The sequence below is a fragment of the Aulonocara stuartgranti genome, assembly GCF_965226115.1.
Source record: "Aulonocara stuartgranti genome assembly, chromosome: 2".
Classification (NCBI taxonomy): Eukaryota; Metazoa; Chordata; class Actinopteri; order Cichliformes; family Cichlidae; genus Aulonocara; species Aulonocara stuartgranti.
This window is the reverse complement of record NC_138940.1, coordinates 16,370,521-16,390,000: the sequence shown is the minus strand read 5'-3', so window position 1 is coordinate 16,390,000 and position 19,480 is coordinate 16,370,521. Positions and strand designations below refer to the sequence as shown.

Below are 19,480 nucleotides of genomic sequence, written 5' to 3'. Positions count from 1 at the left end.
GAAGATGGCAGCACTGCATGAAGAAGGATGACAGCTGCTGTTAAACCCCGAAGAAGAAGAAGAAGCTGTATCCCAGAATTCATAGTGCGGCCCTGCTCAGTTTCCAACAATGGCGGCAGCTAGTTAGTTTTAATATTACTCTTATTATTCTTTCTGGGTCACAAAATAAACGTTTAGCATATTTTCAGCAGACAGCTGAGTTTATTAAACTTCACCTAAAAAATCTGCAGATTTCATTAAAATTCAATAAACTATCATCTTGTCTTTATTTTTAGTTAGCACATACCTTAAACACTTAAAGCTGTAAGCTAATGATAGTTATATAAGAGCAGATGCGTGCTGGTGCAATAAGCTGTATGTTTTACGTCTAATGGATGCATGATCTGATTAGTCGACTAATTGCAAAAATAATTGGTGACTAATCGACTATCAAAATAATCGTTTGTGGCAGCCCTAATTGCCTTGTATTCTTGCAGTTGCTAACGTCTGGCCTATGACAGCTGGAATAAATGAGATGGATAGATGGAGACCTTCATAGATTGATAAAGGTTCACTGCGTGAGGTCAGGATGCATTTTTCTAGGCAGTTGTTCAGTGACATATTTGTAGCTTTCATCTGAGGCTCAGTCCTCTAATGATAGTCCTCCGGGGGCTTCGGGGAACTCCGGGGAGTTCGATATTCTCATATTGAGAATGGATCAAATGAGGGCTTGGCTGCAGAATACAATGCAAGTGTTCACTTGTATGTTTAGCAGAACAATATGGTGTGTATACAGGAGTTGTCTAACACCTCAGAGTAAATCAAAAATCAGCTCTTTGAGAGCCGGTCTCTGTTTGAGGAAGCCGCGTGTGAATAAATATCTGTGAGCTCAGCACCGATAAACGTGGCGGCGCTGAAGCAACGGGACGTAAATGCTGAGCGAGTCTTCTCCTGGTGACACAGGGCGATCGTTCATGCAGAAAAAGTACCAAGCGTTGGTTTTAAAACCAGAGGACCGTGGCAAACATGACATATTTACAATAACATGTCAAAACAAGTGTTTACAGTCCAGTTAGATGTCATCATCCCGGGACCAAGAACAAGTACACAGTATGCTTTCAGACTTTTCTGTAAACTGGTGCTTGGATTCATTGCCGGTCGCACAAATGAGCAAACAAAGACTGGTTGTCAAATCCACACAAATATCAAGTTTTAATTTGAATCAGGTTTAAATTCGAATGCTGCCGAGCTCTCTGAGAAAACAGCCGGTCCATTTTTAGAAAGCTGTCGTCGGAGCGTGAACCACCGCTGACATCGGTGTTTTTGTTGTTCCTGTGGACGATGAAAGTTTCACCACGATGAAGACGATGAATTTTTGGATTTCTGTGATTTTTTTTCACAAAAACAAATCTTTTGTGGAGACCCAGATCTGTCACTTCCAGTGTCCTTACTGGTCACTCTGGCTTTATTCATGCTCTGTTGCTTCAGTAAAACACTTGAAGAAGGCATGCACTGTAAAATGGAATGAGCTGACTTGTCTCCCACAAATATATCAAATAATGTCAACTTTAACTGAACTGACATATTAACTTTGAATCAGCAGTACTTTACATACCACAGAGGTGATACGTGCACATTCATACGTATCCCCTCATTTTATCATATTTCATAGTGATGTGACTATTATAGTTTATACTCTCAGCAGTGTATCAGAGACAGCACGTTGCACGTTTGTGCCTATTCGAGGTTTTCCCATCTTTGTTCTGATCAGTGCTGGCGTCATTACTCTAAAAACATTATATTACACATTAAGCATTACTTTTGATCAAACTGATGCAGCGTGTTATTTTAGTGTCTCAGTAGAGAAAGTACTTTCATCTGTGTGTCTTATATTCATGTTATTCTGTAAACACACAGTCTCATAATTACATTTAATAATATAAACCTGAGGCTGCCGTTGCACACTGCAACACAAACCCCATCCTAATGACGACACACAAACGATCCCTTCATATCCACCACTGTTTCCTCCTCCAGCACACCGACTGAGATCAGCTGACTGCGGATCTCAGGCAAGCAGAGTAACAACTCCAAGGAACTTAACTATTGAGAACCGGGTCTCCATTCCCATCTCCAGTTCTCATGCATGCACATGGATGGGTGCTTGTGTATGGTACAAATATTGTGATTCAACTAAATGAACATATTTAATATTTCCTCTTTTACACTGTGATGAATCTTTATTTGGCATTTTAACAGGCACACGTTGCTGCTACTGCTGAAAGTCTGTGTAGAAATGGATTTAACACAAGAATTCAGCATTTTGTTCAGAAAGGGTGCAACATTTCCAGATAATATATACAGAAAAGTATGAATAAAGTTGCATAAACCTGACCACAATCGTGTTAGCTCGTCATGTTAGCCTCTGAGTCTTGTAGATCTCAGAGGTGTCAGTGTGAATCGTCTCCATCATCTGAGGACAGAGAACTCTTTGGTCGCTGGAGCTTATTTGTCCCGACGACCAAAACAGCTGGTTAGCCAACAACAAATAATCAACATCAAACCAGTGACGTGACAATAAGTCGCTTTCATTGCATCTCCATTTTAGGGATAAGTGTTATCATGGGTCAGCAGTGGAAACGTGCTGAAGTCAACAACAAGCTGTTTGGTGGTGTAATCCAAATACTTTACTGTAGTTTAGGCCTTAGGTGGGGCTGAGGGATCTGTAGTGACAAAAAGGAGTAGAGTATTTATAAAAGTAATTCTATCTCGTTGTTTTAAAGCAGTGTGTACGTGCAGTCGCACACGTGCAAACACACGCTGCTTTTTTGTCCTCATTCCAGTCATGTAGGCAATTAGCCGAGGAACGCTGCAGAAGTCAGTCATCCAAAAATAATCAAACCTCTGATCTGCTGAGAGCCAGCACTCTCATTCCTAGAAAACACACACACACACACACACACACACACACACACACACACACACACGCACACACTATGTGAAAGTCACCTGGAAGCTCAGACGGCTCTGCTTGTATATTTTTAGCATCTTTCAGCCACCCCCATGTTGTGTACAGTATGCATGCATGTATAGATGCAGTGAAGCATGCACATGTGCTGTGTTTACTTCCCTGCGACCCGCCTGCATTCTTCCCCCTCCTCCTGCCTGTGAGTGTTTTCAGCCTTGGTGCTGCTCAGCTCAACGCGCCTCCAGCGTCTCTGATTTAGACTGTGGCTCACTGTAGAGAGCTGAGAAACCAAAGGACCATCGGGCTGTGCAGGAGTGTGTATATATTTTTTTAGGTGTGTTTTATCTGCTCAGAGGCTTCCACACTGACTTCTTCATATAAGTAGCAGCATGTGCCTCCATCCCATCAGTACGCTTCATGACCACCAACAGAAGAGAGGAATACCAACCTGTTTGTGCCAAAATAAGATCTTTGGCCCCGCCTTTCGAGTGATTTATGAGGACAAATGAAAGTGTCATAAATCACTGCTTTTTATTTGAGTTTTATAGTTAACACTGAGTTATGATAAACAGCTCAAATCAATCGGGTTTATTGACTTTAGCGTTTCAGAGTCATGTCTGGAGCTCTCGCCTGCAGGCTCGGTGCTGGACCAGGTCCCGGTTCTTGCTCTTTCCCTCGCTGCCTCATTCATTGAGATTTTGTTACACCATTTAAAAACCAGTGACACAAAGAAAATGTGGCTGGTTGTTTATTATATTTTTAATAAGAAGGTCTGTATTTTCATGTTAAGTTTTTACACTTTTTTTTCATTTTTTCTGTCTATATTTTATTTACTGTGAAGTTTATTCAGCTTATTCCATTGGGGGTCACAGGGTGTGGGGCCTGCCCCAGCTGTGATGGGTTGAGAGGCGGGGCACACCTGGTTAGGTCGCTGAGGAAGTAGATTTCAGTGAGTGGTCAGGTGGGACCCCAGGTGTGACATTTACAGTGAAGCACTGAGTGTTCACCTTCAGATGTTTCAGAATAAGAGCCTGTTTAAGTGGTTCTGGGACTTTCAAGCAAAAAGCAGAATTGCAGTTCTGTTCTGTGCAATTAAACTTGTTGCAAAGAACAGATAAAGGCATGCCGGCGACTGGCTGGTTTGTGTCACTGTTCATATGAGTAGCTGTTCTGTTTCAGGAAGCTGCTTCTCACTGACACGGTCAGGGTCGCCTCTCAGAAAAAAATGAAGTTCAGCTGCTGTCTTCAGCTCCGTTTGCAGAGTGATGCCACGTACAGCGAGCTGCGCTTCAATCCCACGCAGCTCAGCGGGGAGCTGGCGATCACCATGACGGCAGAGAAGATGTGGGAGACAGTGATGCATCGTGTGCTGCGATGTGCATGTCGGGCCCGGAGGAGGCATCCTCGCAGCAGCTGATTAGACTCTGAGCAGCGTTTCTGCGCTTTATTGTTTTCGGCTTTAAACGCTGCAGGGTGAAACATGCTGATGAGCTGTCTGAGCTTTAACAGGGAACGCTGACCACACACACACCTCCTGCTTTATCTCTGTCAAACTTGCTGCTTCCACTTTGTTGGACTTAATGAGTCGCAGCCATATTTTTACATAAACATTTCATTTCAGCGCTGCAGTCAGGCTGTCTGTACTTCTTTGATTTAAAGTTGAAGCTTCATGAAGACCACAGAACTGGTTTTTAATCAGGTGATCAAGATTAAAATGAAGCATGAGTGACTCAGATTAAATGCTTTTATAAAGACACCTATACTGGGTACAAGTACATGAGGGAAACACTCATTATAAAGACGTGGCTAAAAGAGGTGCAGGAGACACAGTGAGCCCACAGGATGTTTGGATGCTGTTCAGCAGGCCAAATCTAGAGTGGGGACAGTCAGGAGCATCCGACCAGCTGACCGGAGGAACCTGTAAGCTGGAGAGGCGTGTGAGAGGTTGGAGACCATGACTGACTTTTAGACAAATGGGAGGATCCTGAAATTGATACCTGAGTGGAAACCAGAGGAGAGGAGCCAAAGCAGGTGTGTCCCAGGAAATGAGCGACAATCTTTTTGGTTTGACGCGCTGCCTGGCTGATCTGATCCTCTGAAAAAATTGGGGAGCCAAAGAGGACCATCTCTGGTTGGAGGTTCAAAAGGCAGGAGCTGCAGACACACCAAGGAACACTTCTGGATTAATGAGCTCTCACAGGCGTCGTCAGCTCCATTCATGGTGCTCAGTTCTTATTTGCTCCTGAATATATTCCTCTTTTACTTAACTTCCTGTTTAAATGTAGAGTTTTGTTCTGTTTGTGTTGAGTTCTATGAGTTGTGTTATATGTGTGGCAGCATCTCTGCAGGATGTTGTTAAATGTCTCTGTGGACTGGTCCAGGATGAGCTCTTTAGTAGACACAGGTGTATTTCCTGCTGAAATGAGTTTAATCGAACCGATAAACAAGGAGAAATAAAGGAAAAGCTGAAGCTGTGTGTGGCACCGGGAACACAGCCGCTGTCTTTCTACTTGCTGTTAAAAGCATCGATTCAAACATCATGAAAGAGCTGTGCAGGTTTAAATGAGCTGGGACGGGGCTTTGTTTGGCCCTTTTTACCCTCTCTTTTTTAGCTTCTGTGTGCACTTTCAGGCTTTTCCTTTTGGCTCTGAAGCAGTGAAGCTTTACTCAGGAAGTTTGGCTTCTTCTTCCAGCTCAGAGGGAAAAGTTTGCTTCCAGTGGTGCTTTGTAAATGAGTTCCTTATCACCTCTTTTTGTTCCCAAACTGGCGTTTCTGCAGTCGAGGTGATGGCATTCTGCGTGCTCGGAGTGCTCGTGCTTACCTGCATAGTAACAAATAAATCTTCCTGAAGGTCAAAGGAGTTCACATCAGTGCTTTATGTAGAATATATTTCCTCTCCGTATTCAGTCCTCTCAGAAACTCATATTTCTTATGCCAGACTGTATCTGAGATGGAAACAGCCATTCCTCGTGGGCGTGAAGTTTGAATAATTTTTGCATAAAATTCTCCGTCTCATTCTTTTCGGTTAGCTCAATACGGCGTAATCTCTTTCCTATTCAAATTCCTGCCTATTGTATTCCCCTCAAATCTATTACACACACACCTCCCCCGCCTTTATCAGCGCCCCAACGTGTTTTCAAGACTCACTTCTGCTTTCTTAACAGTTAAACTGGGGAGAAACAGACCATACACACAGACACACACACAGAGCTTCCTGATTGTAACGATCACCTGTGATTGGAGGAAACGGAGCAGGGACGACACATCAAGCGGCCGTCCGTGGGGTTGGATCGTTGTGGAGACGCTGGCTGCTTCAAATGCTAGAACATCTCAGCAGCTGATTTCACATCGGTTCGGTTTGATGGTGAGGGTTGGTGATCCTCACCATCAGCAGATGTGTTCCTGTCACAGACGGTGGAGAGAACGTGGGGCCACACCTGTGTGTCTGCAGTAACCTGAAATTAAAACAAGAGAAGAGTTTGAGAGAGCTTGAGTAAAGCGCATCCCTGAGCCTGTAAATTAAACTGCAAAGGTGACGTGAGGTTTAAAATGTGCCGCGGCACGCAGCGATTTGAGGCTTTCATACTTGACAACGTTAAATGACAGGTGAAACAATAGAAACATGTAGCCTTAGAAAGACTGTTATTCATGCGTCAGTTTACCACGCCAGACTGGCCACGCCCCCCCAAAGGTGCTGCATGACGCTGGGTTTGCCTCCATCCCTGCTTGTGCTCTTGAAAGATGTCACGACATTCAGAGTGATTTATTTACTGCTGCACGCCTGACGTGAAACTGTGAGTGTCAGAGCAGGTGCACAGTGATTGGATGAGCTTTAACAGCATTAATAAGCTGACACAGAACACGAGGACGAATGGCGACACTTACTGAAACTCTTGGCTCTAAATTCAGTTATTCAATTTATCAAACTTTCTTCTGATTTCAGCAGGAAAATCAATGAAAAATGAGACGATCCCAGAGTTTGTTCTACAGAGGCACAACGATGCCACCATCTCTTCCTTTTTCCGCAGATGTGCATGCTCGCTGTTTTCATCAGCATCAGGAAAGTTGGGAACTTGAAGTTTCCTGTGAGCTCAGAGAAAATGTTTATTTTCTGTAAGTGTGACACAGTCCAGATCACAGCGTATGAAATATGTGTTTCTACGTTATCTGGCTGATATTTGTCTTCAACTTCCGCCCACACGGGGCATCATGTCCGTTGCTTAGCACGTTCAAAGTTTTGCTCAGGGCACTTCATCAAGATGAATGCTGGCCACACCAGTGCCCAGAATGTGCAGAAATGTTTAGTCTGCCTGTGATCCGGGCCTCGTGTCTCCCTCCCCGGCCTCTCCGTCCTGCTCTGCCAGTTGGCCCGTTGGCTCAGCTGTGTACAAACAAAGCCTCGGCTAAACACAGGACGGATCCGTTTCCACAGTTTCACTTCTTCCAGATATGAAAGTGCATTCCTGCCTTTGGTCGACTTCCGCTGTCTGAACACCGCTGTCTGTGTTCGTGCAGAGCTGAGCGGTTTTTTGAGCTTTTAGTTTTCTTCAGTTTGAGCTTTTCAACGAAACACTGGGATGCTTCATTGATTCTGATGAATGAAACTGCTGCTTGTTACATGTTAATGCATTATGGTTGGTTTCCTTGTATCTGATTGGGCTGTTTCACAAAGGTGCTAGCTGGACTGACGTCTGTGCAGCAAAGCAGAAAGCACAGTCTGCTCACATGACGGCTCGCTGCCACAGGATCCACAGCTATGCGACACGAGGATGTGTCTGCAGGGTGTCGAAGGCAGCGATGGCAAACAGAAGGCGAGCTCTAATTTAACGGCAATGTGGAGAAACAAAAAACACAGAAGCTCTGCCACAGTCTGAGGCTCACAGAAAAACCAAATCTGAACTGAGCACAAACCAGACCTGCAGCCTGAAATCCAGGAGCAGAAGCCAGGAAACAACCGGCAGCAAACCCGAGGATGCAAGGTGAAGCAGGAGGGATGCTTCAGGTTCAGCTCTGTGGTTCAAAGGTTCCTGGAGGATTCCTTAGACCTTAGTGAAAACAGGACCGCAGCCTCGCCATGATCACGAACGATCCGTGAGACTGGGGTCAGCTCTTTAGCGCAGCGGTCTCCAACCTTTTTAGCGCCACGGACCGGTTTATGCCCGACAATATTTTCACGGACCGGCCTTTAAGGTGTCGCGGATGAATACAACAAAATAAAACTAGTACTAGTACCGAAAAAAAAGAAGATTTATTCATAACACACGTGAAAAGACCCAGGAAAACCGAGTTAACGATAAAAACGATAACAACATAACGCTGAAAACCGATAAAAACCCTGAAAATCATACATTTCACACCAGAGCCTCAACTCTCGCGGCCCAGTACCAAACGACTCACGGACCGGTACCGGTCCGAGGCCCGGGGGTTGGGGACCGCTGCTTTAGCGACTACGTCACTGTGGGTGGAGGAATTTCTGCTTCAGACCTCTGAGCTTGAACTGAATTCCTGTGATTTTTGCAGGTAATCGAGTGTAATTGGCACCGTGACCACATTCATCACACACTGACTCCATCTCATCCCCACCACAGTCACTGAAGATGACAGCTGACTGTGTGAGACACTACAAAGCCTACCACATGTTTCACTCATATAAAATGTATAACTGAGCATATTTACTCTTCTAAAAATGACTAATAAAATAAAACTAATGCTGAAATAATTTTTCTCCTGAGACTGGTTAACTTTAACTGTCTTACACGTCTTTTCATTTAAGTGAATATGGAACATTTTCTAATATGTTCCTTTTATCTTCCTTTGTTTTTTTAGTGTTTATTGCCTTTAAAGATATTAATGCACCTTAAGGCAACTGTTATATAATTACAATACTCTGCTCTCTGTACACCTGTCCATGCTCCTGATTGGTTACGTACTGTAAACTCCGCCTCTTTCACATAAACACGTTAATAATTAGACTGAATACCCACAGGGTGATCCATTGATGATGTCACATCCTGTACCTATTGAACTTTATCTGTAGTGCAGACGCTGGCAGGTAAGGGGGCCCCTGGAATCAAAGTGAGGGTCCCGATTCAGCCAGCATCTTTGTTCCCCCCTCAGTGAGGCTGGCGAGGGTTGAACGCCGCAATGTGGCAGCAATTTGGAGTAGTGCTATGACGAGAATGTGCAGCTGTCTGCATTTGAGAAGCTTTAAATGTTCGCGGCTGTCTGGAAGACGCATTTCACGGCCAGTTAGTCGGCAGGAAGTGTGTTGGGCCGGGGTGTTTGCGTAAACAGCTCGTAATAGTTTTAGCCTGCGCGCACACTGTCTACGTACACAAAACATGTATGCAATCACGTACTCTGTGCATGCACACACCTGTGAGTGCACACAGTGCGTGCACACAGGTGCCGCACATGGTGCACACACATTTCTTGGAGCAGGGTCCTGAGTTTTCTCTGTAGGTTTGTGAGTCCTCCTGCTGGAAGGATCTTTTGTGCTGTGAGCAGCTCCAGGCTGCAGGAGGAAATCATGCTGGAATCAGCGCGTTCAGAACGAGACTGAGCACTTGAACGTCAGCCCTCACATTGAACCCGGGACCTCCTCCCAGCTGGGTCATTTTCTAATATCAGACACCTCTGTTTTTTATTAGCTGCAGAAGGCACATCTTCACTGGCCTTTTCAAACTTAAAGTTCATTGATGTTTCCTTTTTCTCTTCTCAGTAATACTAATAATAATACTCTCAGCTGATTCACAGCTGAAAATGCAGCACACCACAACAGCGTGCTCGATTATTACGTTCGTCTACATTAATATGAAACTTATTTTAGGTGATCTTTTTTCTGAGTCTGCATCTCATTGGTTTTGCACGTGTTTAAAGATGGTTGCTCCCTCCAGCTCCTCTCATTATTTCATTTTTATATCGATATGAAGTGCAGCAGTTTGGTTTCACGCTTGTATTTAGCTCTGGTTTGGAGATGGAGTGTGTTTTAGGTCAGCTGGTGAACACTGTCCTCCCAGTCTGACTGCTGTCGGCGTTAAAAAGCTCCTGAAACACTTCTTTTCCCATTATGACAACGATAAAAGGCGTTAGCTGAGATCACTCCCCGGTCTGACGTCCCTCTCTCTTTAATTAGAAAGTGCCTTTTCCTTTTGTGTGTGACTGCTCTTATTTATTTGTGTTGGAGTCCCAGAGCTGCTTCATCTGAGTCCAGCTCGGGTTTCCCGTCCTCTCCTCTGAGTGTTGGTCAGGTTGCAGATGGTTTAATGTAACTCCACACCACTTATCTCATCCACTCAGCTCCGACTTCTCATTCAGACCCTTCCTTCACGTTTCAGGTGTTTCACTTTTGCTCCGATGAGCTCATGGATTTTTGTGGTGGCCCAGTCAGTGTCAGCTTTCAGCATAAATGCAACAGTAAAGCAGAAGCCTGTGCATGTGTGCTGGTTTAGTGTTTCAGACAGACTCACTGAAAGCTCTTTCCTCCTCTCGATGCGCTCCTTATTCTCCGTATTCTGCTTATTTGAATGGTCTTACAGCCGTGACGTGCTCCTCAGCAGACACTGAAAGCTGTGTGAATAGTGGAACAGATTTGTCATTTTGGAGGCTGCTTCTTTCTGCCTGTTAAATTAACTCCCTCCGTCTGTGTTTTCAGGTATTGCGTGCTCCACAATGGGAACCACTCAGAGCAGGAGAAGAAGTCCCTGCACACCCACATAGAGTCTCACGAGTCCTGCTTGTGACCAACGGCACGGACACCGCCGCCTTCACACATCTGGAGCTGAAATCCGTCATCGATGCTACGAATCTAGAGCCCAGCAGGACTTTAGCGGTGTGTCAGAGGGGCGGGGCACTGCCAGTGGGCCATCTGGTTTCAAAGCTCTGCCGAGACTTGACCCGCCCGTGAGGCGAGCATATAAAGCCAGCGCTGTGTCGCATTGGTTCTGTCGTCTGCAGAGGCCAGATGACACTGAGCAGAACCAGGACGGCGATGTCATCAGTGGGCCGCTGGCCACCACACATGGCAGTGGCGTCTGTAGGAGAATGTGATTAATGACTTGGAAGTGAATCATGTGGCCAAAGCTTTCCGATGACACTCAACGGACCCGTTTGTGATTGCGTTGTTTCCACGATGTCCCTGTAAATGAGCCTTTAAACCAAGTGTTTCAGTTTCTAACTGCTTTTTCCGAATATCCACACAAAGTCTCATGAATCCTCACTCGGCCGAGAGCATAAGGTTGCATTTAAGCCTTGATTTAAACTGTCCAAGTGCATTATTACAGAGGCTGCTGTGCTCATACGCCACCATCTGAGTGATTGTCTCTCTTCCACAGTGAGAGCTGCAATGAGTGATTGGAAGTGTTGGTCATTTCGGTGTTGTCAGAGGTGTTTGTGAGGCTCTCAAAGGGGATTCAGCCCGTGTTACATCCATCCCACCCTGACGCACCACGTCCCCTCTGCATAAACAAGCATTTGCACTCATGAAACCTGAACAAGCCGACCGCTCGCAGTCACGTCTGTTTCCCTGCGTGCCTCCATGCAGGACTCTTCCTGCTGCTGCTGTTGTGTTTTTTCTCATTAGCACAAGAAATCGGCTTAAAGGCTGTCACACATCAGCCGTGTCATTTCACACGATGAATTTGTCCCGTTTGTTTTTCCAGATTAAACTGAGTCTGACCAATCGGATCGCTGCGTTTGGTAACAAATCGCAGCATGTGAAAAATTCCAAATTTCGTTTTTTGCAACGCGCTCGGTGCGTAAAGGCCTCGAGTCGAGGAAGCTTTACGCGGCCCAGCACCTCTAGAGTCTCTGAGCACTACGACACGCTGGACGCCAGTTAAAAGTAAACTCACCAGAGCATGAATGTCACTGCTTTCGTCCCCTATCACCCTCACTTGTGCTGAAGGTGGCTGAGAGACTTGGGCATGTGAGGCTCGAACTGCAGCTCTGCAACGTGTACATCTTCATTTTACAGTCGGTGGCAGGTCTGACACACCCGGTTAAATGGTGACCCAGCTCCAAAACACACACAGCGTTAGAAAATAGCAGGAGGCGAAAGAGAAGCACGTTCCAGAGGCAGATCCTGTGCTTTGGCGGGACAATGATGGAATTAATCTTCTCTGCCGCTGATTTAAATTGGCCCTTTTTGCTAACATTGTGGTCGTGACAGTCCAACGAACCCAGGTCACTCCAGGGCTGCTTAGTATCTGCTTACTGTGGAGATTTGTGGTCCTCTTTTGGTCAAAATGTTCTTAACAAAAAAACGATTGAAGGTTTGACTGTGAGCAAACATGAAAGTTTAACATTGGAGCAGGCTCGCCTCTCACATTCAGCTAATTCTACTTCTTGTTTCTGGCTCTTCTTTTTTTGCTGATAAAAACATTCCTCTCACTGCACAGAGCTGTTAATGAAAAGATATCTGTAAAGCAACAAAATTCAGAGGACAAGGCTGATGTCATACAGAGGCAGAGGCAAGCAGTCCTCTCAGATCTCTTAATCAGAGGGACACACTGCTGAGCGCTGATGCTGCAACACAAAGACAGACGAGGAGCTCTTGACACGGAAAGGTAGTTACTCATCATCAGAGATGGCTAAGTGGAAATATCCAACCACGTTCAACTTCCCAGACTGACATCCACCCGTGCTGCTCCGGCACACGGGTGGATGTCAGCTGCAGTTGGATATGTGCAGATGGTGAGCGTGGTCATAAACACAGTTTTTCGGTTATGCTTTGGCCTGCAAATGCACGGCGAGGCCGGTAACGCGGGCGTGTTTTGTTCCTACGCGTATCTGTGGACTCGAGAATCACTTTAAATGTTAAAGACATTGAAATTAAGGCCTCATTGTTCCGTGTTTACACCAACTCATAAGAATTTATGAGAAAACAGCGTGCCCAGACCGTGGTTAGACCTCGGTTCATAATGTACTTGCAATCGATTCTCCAAAATTGAAAAGCAGTTGGCTTTCAGGGCTCAGACGCGTTCCACCTCTGCCCACAATCCTTTGCAATTTGGAGTAATTTCGTGTAACCGGATCAGATGCTGTTCTCACTGCTCGCTTCTCTGAAGGTGCAGCTCCAACCCAGGCTGCCTGTTTCTGTGCCAGTGCCCCTGAGAGTGGGAGAGCAGGGCAAAAGGTTCGTAAAGGGCCGTGAAGATTTTAGCAAACAGAAAATATTCTTCAAAGCTGCTTTTGTCATGAAAAGTTCCTGAACTGTTCCTGATGTGGATCCCAAACAGGAAGTGTGCAGTTTTTCAAAATGATTTCTCATTTATTGTTATTGTTATTATGAGTGTGGCACCAGAGTCCTCACACAGCTGATCTTTAAGTCGTCCAGTGTTCTGAGCATCGGTGACATGAAGCGTGCGGGCAAGATAATCCGAGCCAGTTGGCGAGCAGCAGCATCGCCTCCTTCTAAAGTGAATTCTGGCTTTAAGCAGCTGATCCGTCCCTCGCTAACATCCCTGCAGACAGTGTCTCTGAATCATCAGTCTTCCTTTTAACTGTCTCTCTGTGACATCAGTCGGTGCCCGTCCTTGTGTGTGTTGGAAACCTGGGCTCTCCAACCTTTAAAAACTCTAATGGGACAGTTTTTTTTAAACAGACCAAAAGCATCACCTGTCTGTTTGGAGAGCAAGTGTGAGGCCAGAGGGATATGCAGCCAAACTGGAAACACCTCCACGTGTGAAACATGTAGGTCTTATCAAGTCTGACGACAGCCTTGGATTAACACTGCATGCTCACACTCAGAGTTCTGCAGAGGAGCTCGTTTAATGTTTGGCTTTGTGACTACAGAGGTCAGTTTCTACTCTCTGTTTCTACTCTCACTAGAGCCTAAAAGCACAGGCAGCAGCAGGATGTAGTGGGTATTTATTAATCTGGCCACACAAAGTTTGTTCCTGCGGTTAAAGGAAGGAAACAGATGAGTTAAATTTCAGCTTGTTCAAAGCATTTAGAGAGAGAAACACAAAATCACAACAAATCTTCTTATCTTGAGGGGCTGTGACTGCACTACACCTTCAGTGTGTTCATAACCTCCAGTTTATCCACCGCGATCAACAAGGTTCTGCTTTCGTGAGCTCACACATCATCTTGGGACCAAGGTTCTCGGCAGAGCAGGCGGAGGACGCCCCCCACATGCTCCAGCATTTCATGGCTGCTGTCCAAGTCCTGCTTTATAGGAAACACAGCTGGATCTTTCATTGATGGCATTGACAGAATCAGGATAAAGACTTCCAGCAGAGTGCAGAATGTATGCATGCAGCAGGATGTGAACAGCAGCTGCCAGCTGCACGTCTGGTGCGTCTTCCTCTTTCTCTGAATCACGTCAAACCTCTGACGGGTTCTTTAACTTCTGTTCACAGCCTGCAGCATGAATGTGTATATAAACTAAACATATAACTCCCATAACCTGTCCAAAGGAGACAAAATGACTTTTATAAAACTCTTCAGTATTTATTTTGACAGAACAAAATGGGTATTTTCATGTATTAAAAGAGCAGAAAAGCTTCTCTTTCAGGGAGCTGACATATGTATGACTTTGTTTCTGTTGCTATGTGACAGTTCTGATAAAGGAGAATTAAAGAAACGTTGATAAGCCTGCTGTTGATTTTCTTTGTGAGTCTGAACACAGAGACGGCATCAGTCGACTGATCGAAACGTAATGAAAGCGCTTCGTTACCGCCGCCGAGCTAAGCCGAGCTCGCTTTCCTTTTGATACGTGAAGCTCATAAAGATGAAGTTTCAGTTTAGCGAACTGAAACTTGATGATAAAGCCCAGACAAGACTTCATCACTAGTCAGTGATGAATGGAAGTATTGCTCACTTCTGCTTTCTCATTCAGTGTTTTACCATTTAAACCAAAGTCATCCTTTTTTTTTTTTTTTTATAAATTTTATTTTCAGTCACAGCAGCATGTTAACAACAAAACATTGAACATACAGTATTTTGCTGTTCAGTATTTACAATACCCCAAAAGATAACAGAAATAGAGAAGGAAAACAAACAAACAAACCAAAGAAACCCCTACAAAACAACAAAAAAAACAAACAAACAACAACAAACAAATATAAAAATAAAATGTATAAGGGACATTCAGTGTACAGTTAACTATGATAGTGATATAGAGATATGGCATCCGGTCATGATAAGGTGGTCATTTTAAATGTTTCCATGTACATCAGGAATGACTTCCATGCCTTAAGAAATTTGGTGGTTGAACCTGCCAGTGTATATCTCATCTTTTCTAAATGTAAAAACCTCATGAGCTCTGCAAGCCACTGTTCATGTGTGGGAGGAGCTTCCTGCTTCCATCTTAAAAGTATAAGGCGCCTTGCGATAAGTGAAGCAAAGGCAATAGAATTCGAATAGCATTTTGGCAAAGTGATGTCTTGAGGTATCACCCCAAAGATAGCCGTTAGAGCAGAAGGATCATATTTAACGTTATACATCTCTGACAGAGTGTTAAATATAGACACCCAATAGTTATGAAGATTGGGGCATGTCCAAAAGGTATGAAGGAGCGAACCTGTTTCTGCTTCACATCTGTTACACAGAGGGTCAGCTCCTGGATAGAACTTGGCTAACTTTTCCTTGGAGATATGTAATCGGTGTAGGACCTTGAATTGAAGGAGCCCATGCCTGGCACATATCGAAGAAGAGTGTACCCTCCGGAGAAAAGATTGCCAGAGTTCATCTGTTATAGTCATCCCAAGGTCTCTCTCCCACTGTGCTTTAAGGATGAAGAGAGAAGGAGATTGAAGATCTAATAATATAGCATAGATTTCTTTAATCGCCCCTCTCTTATGAACGTTTATATTAATAATTTTATCCAAAAAAGTTTCCTCAGGTAGTTCAAAGTTATCCTTAAAGTGCCGATGAGACGTGCTCAGGGCTGCAGGTACACTCAGGTAGATGGATGCCAGTGGACATGTGATACTTCGGCCGGGCTCGGCACACGTGCATCTCCCACACCTGTGCATCCAGCTCTACAGGTGCAGGTGTAGCAGAGCTCAGAGGGTCAGGCGTGCTTATTGTTTTGGCCTAAGAGTCCCAGCTGTCCCCTCAGAGGACTCACTAATGGTCATAGCCAAGGTGTGGGGTAATGGATTACTAATTACTCTTTACTTTTCTTAAGAGTATGATACTTAATTACTCACTGAAGAACGTAATTAGTTACTTTCTTCAGGTCATCTTACTCTGTAAGATGAAATTGTCTCATAATTATGGTAAATGGCCTGCATTTGTATAGCGCTTTTACTCAGTCCCTAAGGACCCCAAAGCGCTTTACCCTACATTCAGTCATTCACCCATTCACACACTGGCAATGGCAAGCTACATTGTAGCCACAGCTGCCCTGGGGCGCACTGACAGAGGCGAGGCTGCCAGACACTGGCGCTACCGGGCCCTCTGACCACCACCAGTAGGCAAACATGGGGTTAGTATCTTGCCCAAGGATATTTGGCATGCAGCCTGGGATCAAACCACCGACCTTCTGATTAGTGGCTGACCTGCTCTGCCACCTGAGCTACAGCCACCCCTTGGTTGTAAATCTGAGGCTGCGGTCCCACCCACAGACCCTGTGCTCATGAGGACACGCTGCGTGTGAACAAAGATGATGGGGGTGTTGACTTTAACCCCCCACCCACAGCTTAGTTAGATCATCTCAACAGGTCACATGACAGAGCTGGCGATGGTGTTATTACACTAGATCAAGTAATCACATTACAGTTACAGTTATTACAAAGGTTCTTGAGTTCTCTGAATCAAACAACATGATCAACAGTGGGGTTAAACAGCTGTGTCTTTGAAGGCACCACAGCTGGATCTGGACAGACAGAGAGGAACAATGTGTTTATTTGGTAGTTCAATGAAAGGCTTCATTTAGTTAAAATCTGCATTCATGTTTGCAGTTTTGTCTTGTTATATTTGAAAAAAACAAAACATTTTCAGAAATATTTATGGGTGTTTTCTTGTTTGGGATGTTTGTTTTGTACTACTTGGACGCTAAAGTGGCTAATCAGACAACAGCGCCTGCAGTGGCCCACAGCTCATTGAAGTTTGACACCCCTGATTTAGAGCTTCAGCACTGCTTCGTGTTCAGCTCCAGAGGTTCCAGGTTCACTTTAATCGTTGGAATTTTCTTGAATGTAGCACAAACGTATTTTATTTCTAACTTTATATTATTGCTTTGGATGGTCAGCATGCTTAGTTAGAACCCTTCAACTGAATGTGAAACTGCAGAACAGATTTGCTCCACTATCAAAGGACCCTGGATCTATATCGGACAACCATCCATCTAAAAGCAGCGAAATAAGGTCTGAAAATCTGTTGAAAAGTGAAAGGCCACAGGGAAAGCTAAAGGCTAGGCCTGAAACTCTGATTGTGGGTGACTCTGCCGTAAAGGATGTACAAAGGATGTGCGGTAAGAACACTAAAGTCCTCTGCTTTCCTAACGATATGGTCAACAACCTGAAGGAGAGAATTCTTCAAATTGCAGATGAATATCCAAGTGTGACAAACATTGTTCTGCATACAGGGTCAAACGATGTGTCCAAACAACAGTCAGAGGTTCTGAAACTGGACTTTACTGGATTATTAAATACTGTAAACTCTCTGAATGCAGCTGTATTCATCAGTGGACCTGTACCGCCGGTCAGAGGAGGAGACGAGAGATTCAGCAGGTTGTTTACACTGAATAAATGGCTTATATCAGCATGTGCTGACCACTCAGTGCACTTTATCGACAACTTTAATATTTTTTGGGAACGCAGGCATCTGTTCAAAGCAAATGGATTTAATTTTAACAAGTCAGGGGTGAAACTGTTCACCTCCAACTTGTTTTATTCCATACGTCATCCATCCGTGCTTGGTGCCAAGGCTGAGATAAACGAGGAGTTATCTCATAAAGAGGAACAAACAGTACTCCAAGAACAGACAAAGCCCAGCAGAAACCTTGAGGAGGAGCTCCATTTGCCCCCACCCGGGAAGAGCCTCAGAAAGGAGAGACATCCATGGCATCTGAGGAAGAGCCTCAGAAAGGAGAGACATCTAAGGCAAGAAGAGGGGTCCCTATTTGCCTCCAACTCTCTCAACAACACCAACGACCAGGACAAGGGACCACGACCTTCCCCAGTCCCCCAAACCCCTGACAGGCCATCACCCTCCTCCCCCTCCCTTTCTCCCTCCTCCCCACACCTGAAATTCACTGAGGAGATGATGGAGCGGGTCAATGCTGGGCTCAGATCTACCCCCCGTCCCAATCCCTTTTTGTCCCCCATAAACCCCCCACCAGAGCGGCCAAAGGTTCGCCATCGAGCCCCACCCTCAACAGAGCAATCGAAGTCACATTGCCCAGCCTCGCCCCCCTTAGTTCCTCCTTACCACCTTCATGCCCTGTCTCCGCAGTCTGATGCGTGATGTGTGAAGGGTCCGGGCTGTGAGGATTATGGCAGTGATGACTTTTCCCAGGAGAAGCTGGGACCCTGTTTACTAGAAGGTTTTAAAATTTCTGTACTTTTAGGTGACAGGAGACATGTGGCCTGGTCAAAACACAGAGAGCTGCACTCTAAAAGATCTTTAAACATAGTAAACATACCTTGTGTGCCACAGACTGCTCCCAAACACGAGGGGACAAGTAATACCTCTAAAACACTTAAGTTGGCTTTATTAAACGTTAGATCTTTAGCTGGGAAAACATTTTTAATTAATGATTTAATCACTGAGCACAGCCTTGATTTTATGTTTTTAACTGAAACTTGGTTGGACCAAAGTAACAGTGGCGCTGTTCTCATCGAGACGACCCCTCCTAACTACAGTTTTATCAGTGAGGTCAGGGCGAGCAGGAGAGGAGGAGGGGTTGCTGTCTTATTTAATGAATCATTTCAATGTAAGCAGCTATCTCCTGGAAGTTTTCAGTCTTTTGAATATGTGGCTTTACAGCTGAAGGCCCCATCCAAAGTTGTGTTTCTTAATGTTTACAGGCCTCCCAAATACTGCACAGACTTTTTTAATGACCTCAGTGAACTGCTGTCTGTGATCTGTGTTGATTTTGACTGTGTAATTATTGCTGGGGATTTTAACATTCATGTGGACAACCCTCAGGACAAAGGGACTAAAGACCTGAGTAACACTCTGGGCAACTTTGGGCTGACTCAGCATGTAACAGAGGCCACACATAATAGAGGACACACTCTTGACCTACTGATCTCCAAAGGCCTGAGCATTTCAAAGGTTACTGTGTCTGATGTGGGCCTGTCTGATCATTACTGTGTTTTCTTTGAAAGTAAAATCTCAGCCCACACAAATATATCAACAACAGTGATCACAAAACGGTGTATAACTGAACACAGTAGTGCAATTTTTAACCAGGTCTTCCCATTAACACCTGACCTGCCCAGAGGGTCAGTCAATGAGCTCGTCAATAGCTTCAATGCTAACATGTTAAATGTAATGGACACTATTGCTCCCATTAAGGTGAAGGTTATCTCTGGAAGGAAAAAGTCTCCATGGAGAAACTCCACACTGGTGAAAAA

The 19,480-nt window shown here is 44.9% G+C and overlaps 1 protein-coding gene across 1 annotated transcript in view; it reads left to right on the top strand.

Moving 5' to 3' along the window:
• Window positions 1-14,567, top strand: part of htr4 (5-hydroxytryptamine receptor 4) — a 164,603-nt gene extending 150,036 nt beyond the window's left edge. The window contains exon 8 of the mRNA XM_082551423.1: window positions 10,603-14,567. Coding sequence (XP_082407549.1) covers window positions 10,603-10,690 — 88 coding nt within the window. The 3' untranslated portion in view covers window positions 10,691-14,567. The remainder of the gene's footprint in view (window positions 1-10,602) is intronic.
• The last annotated feature ends 4,913 nt before the right edge of the window (window positions 14,568-19,480 follow it).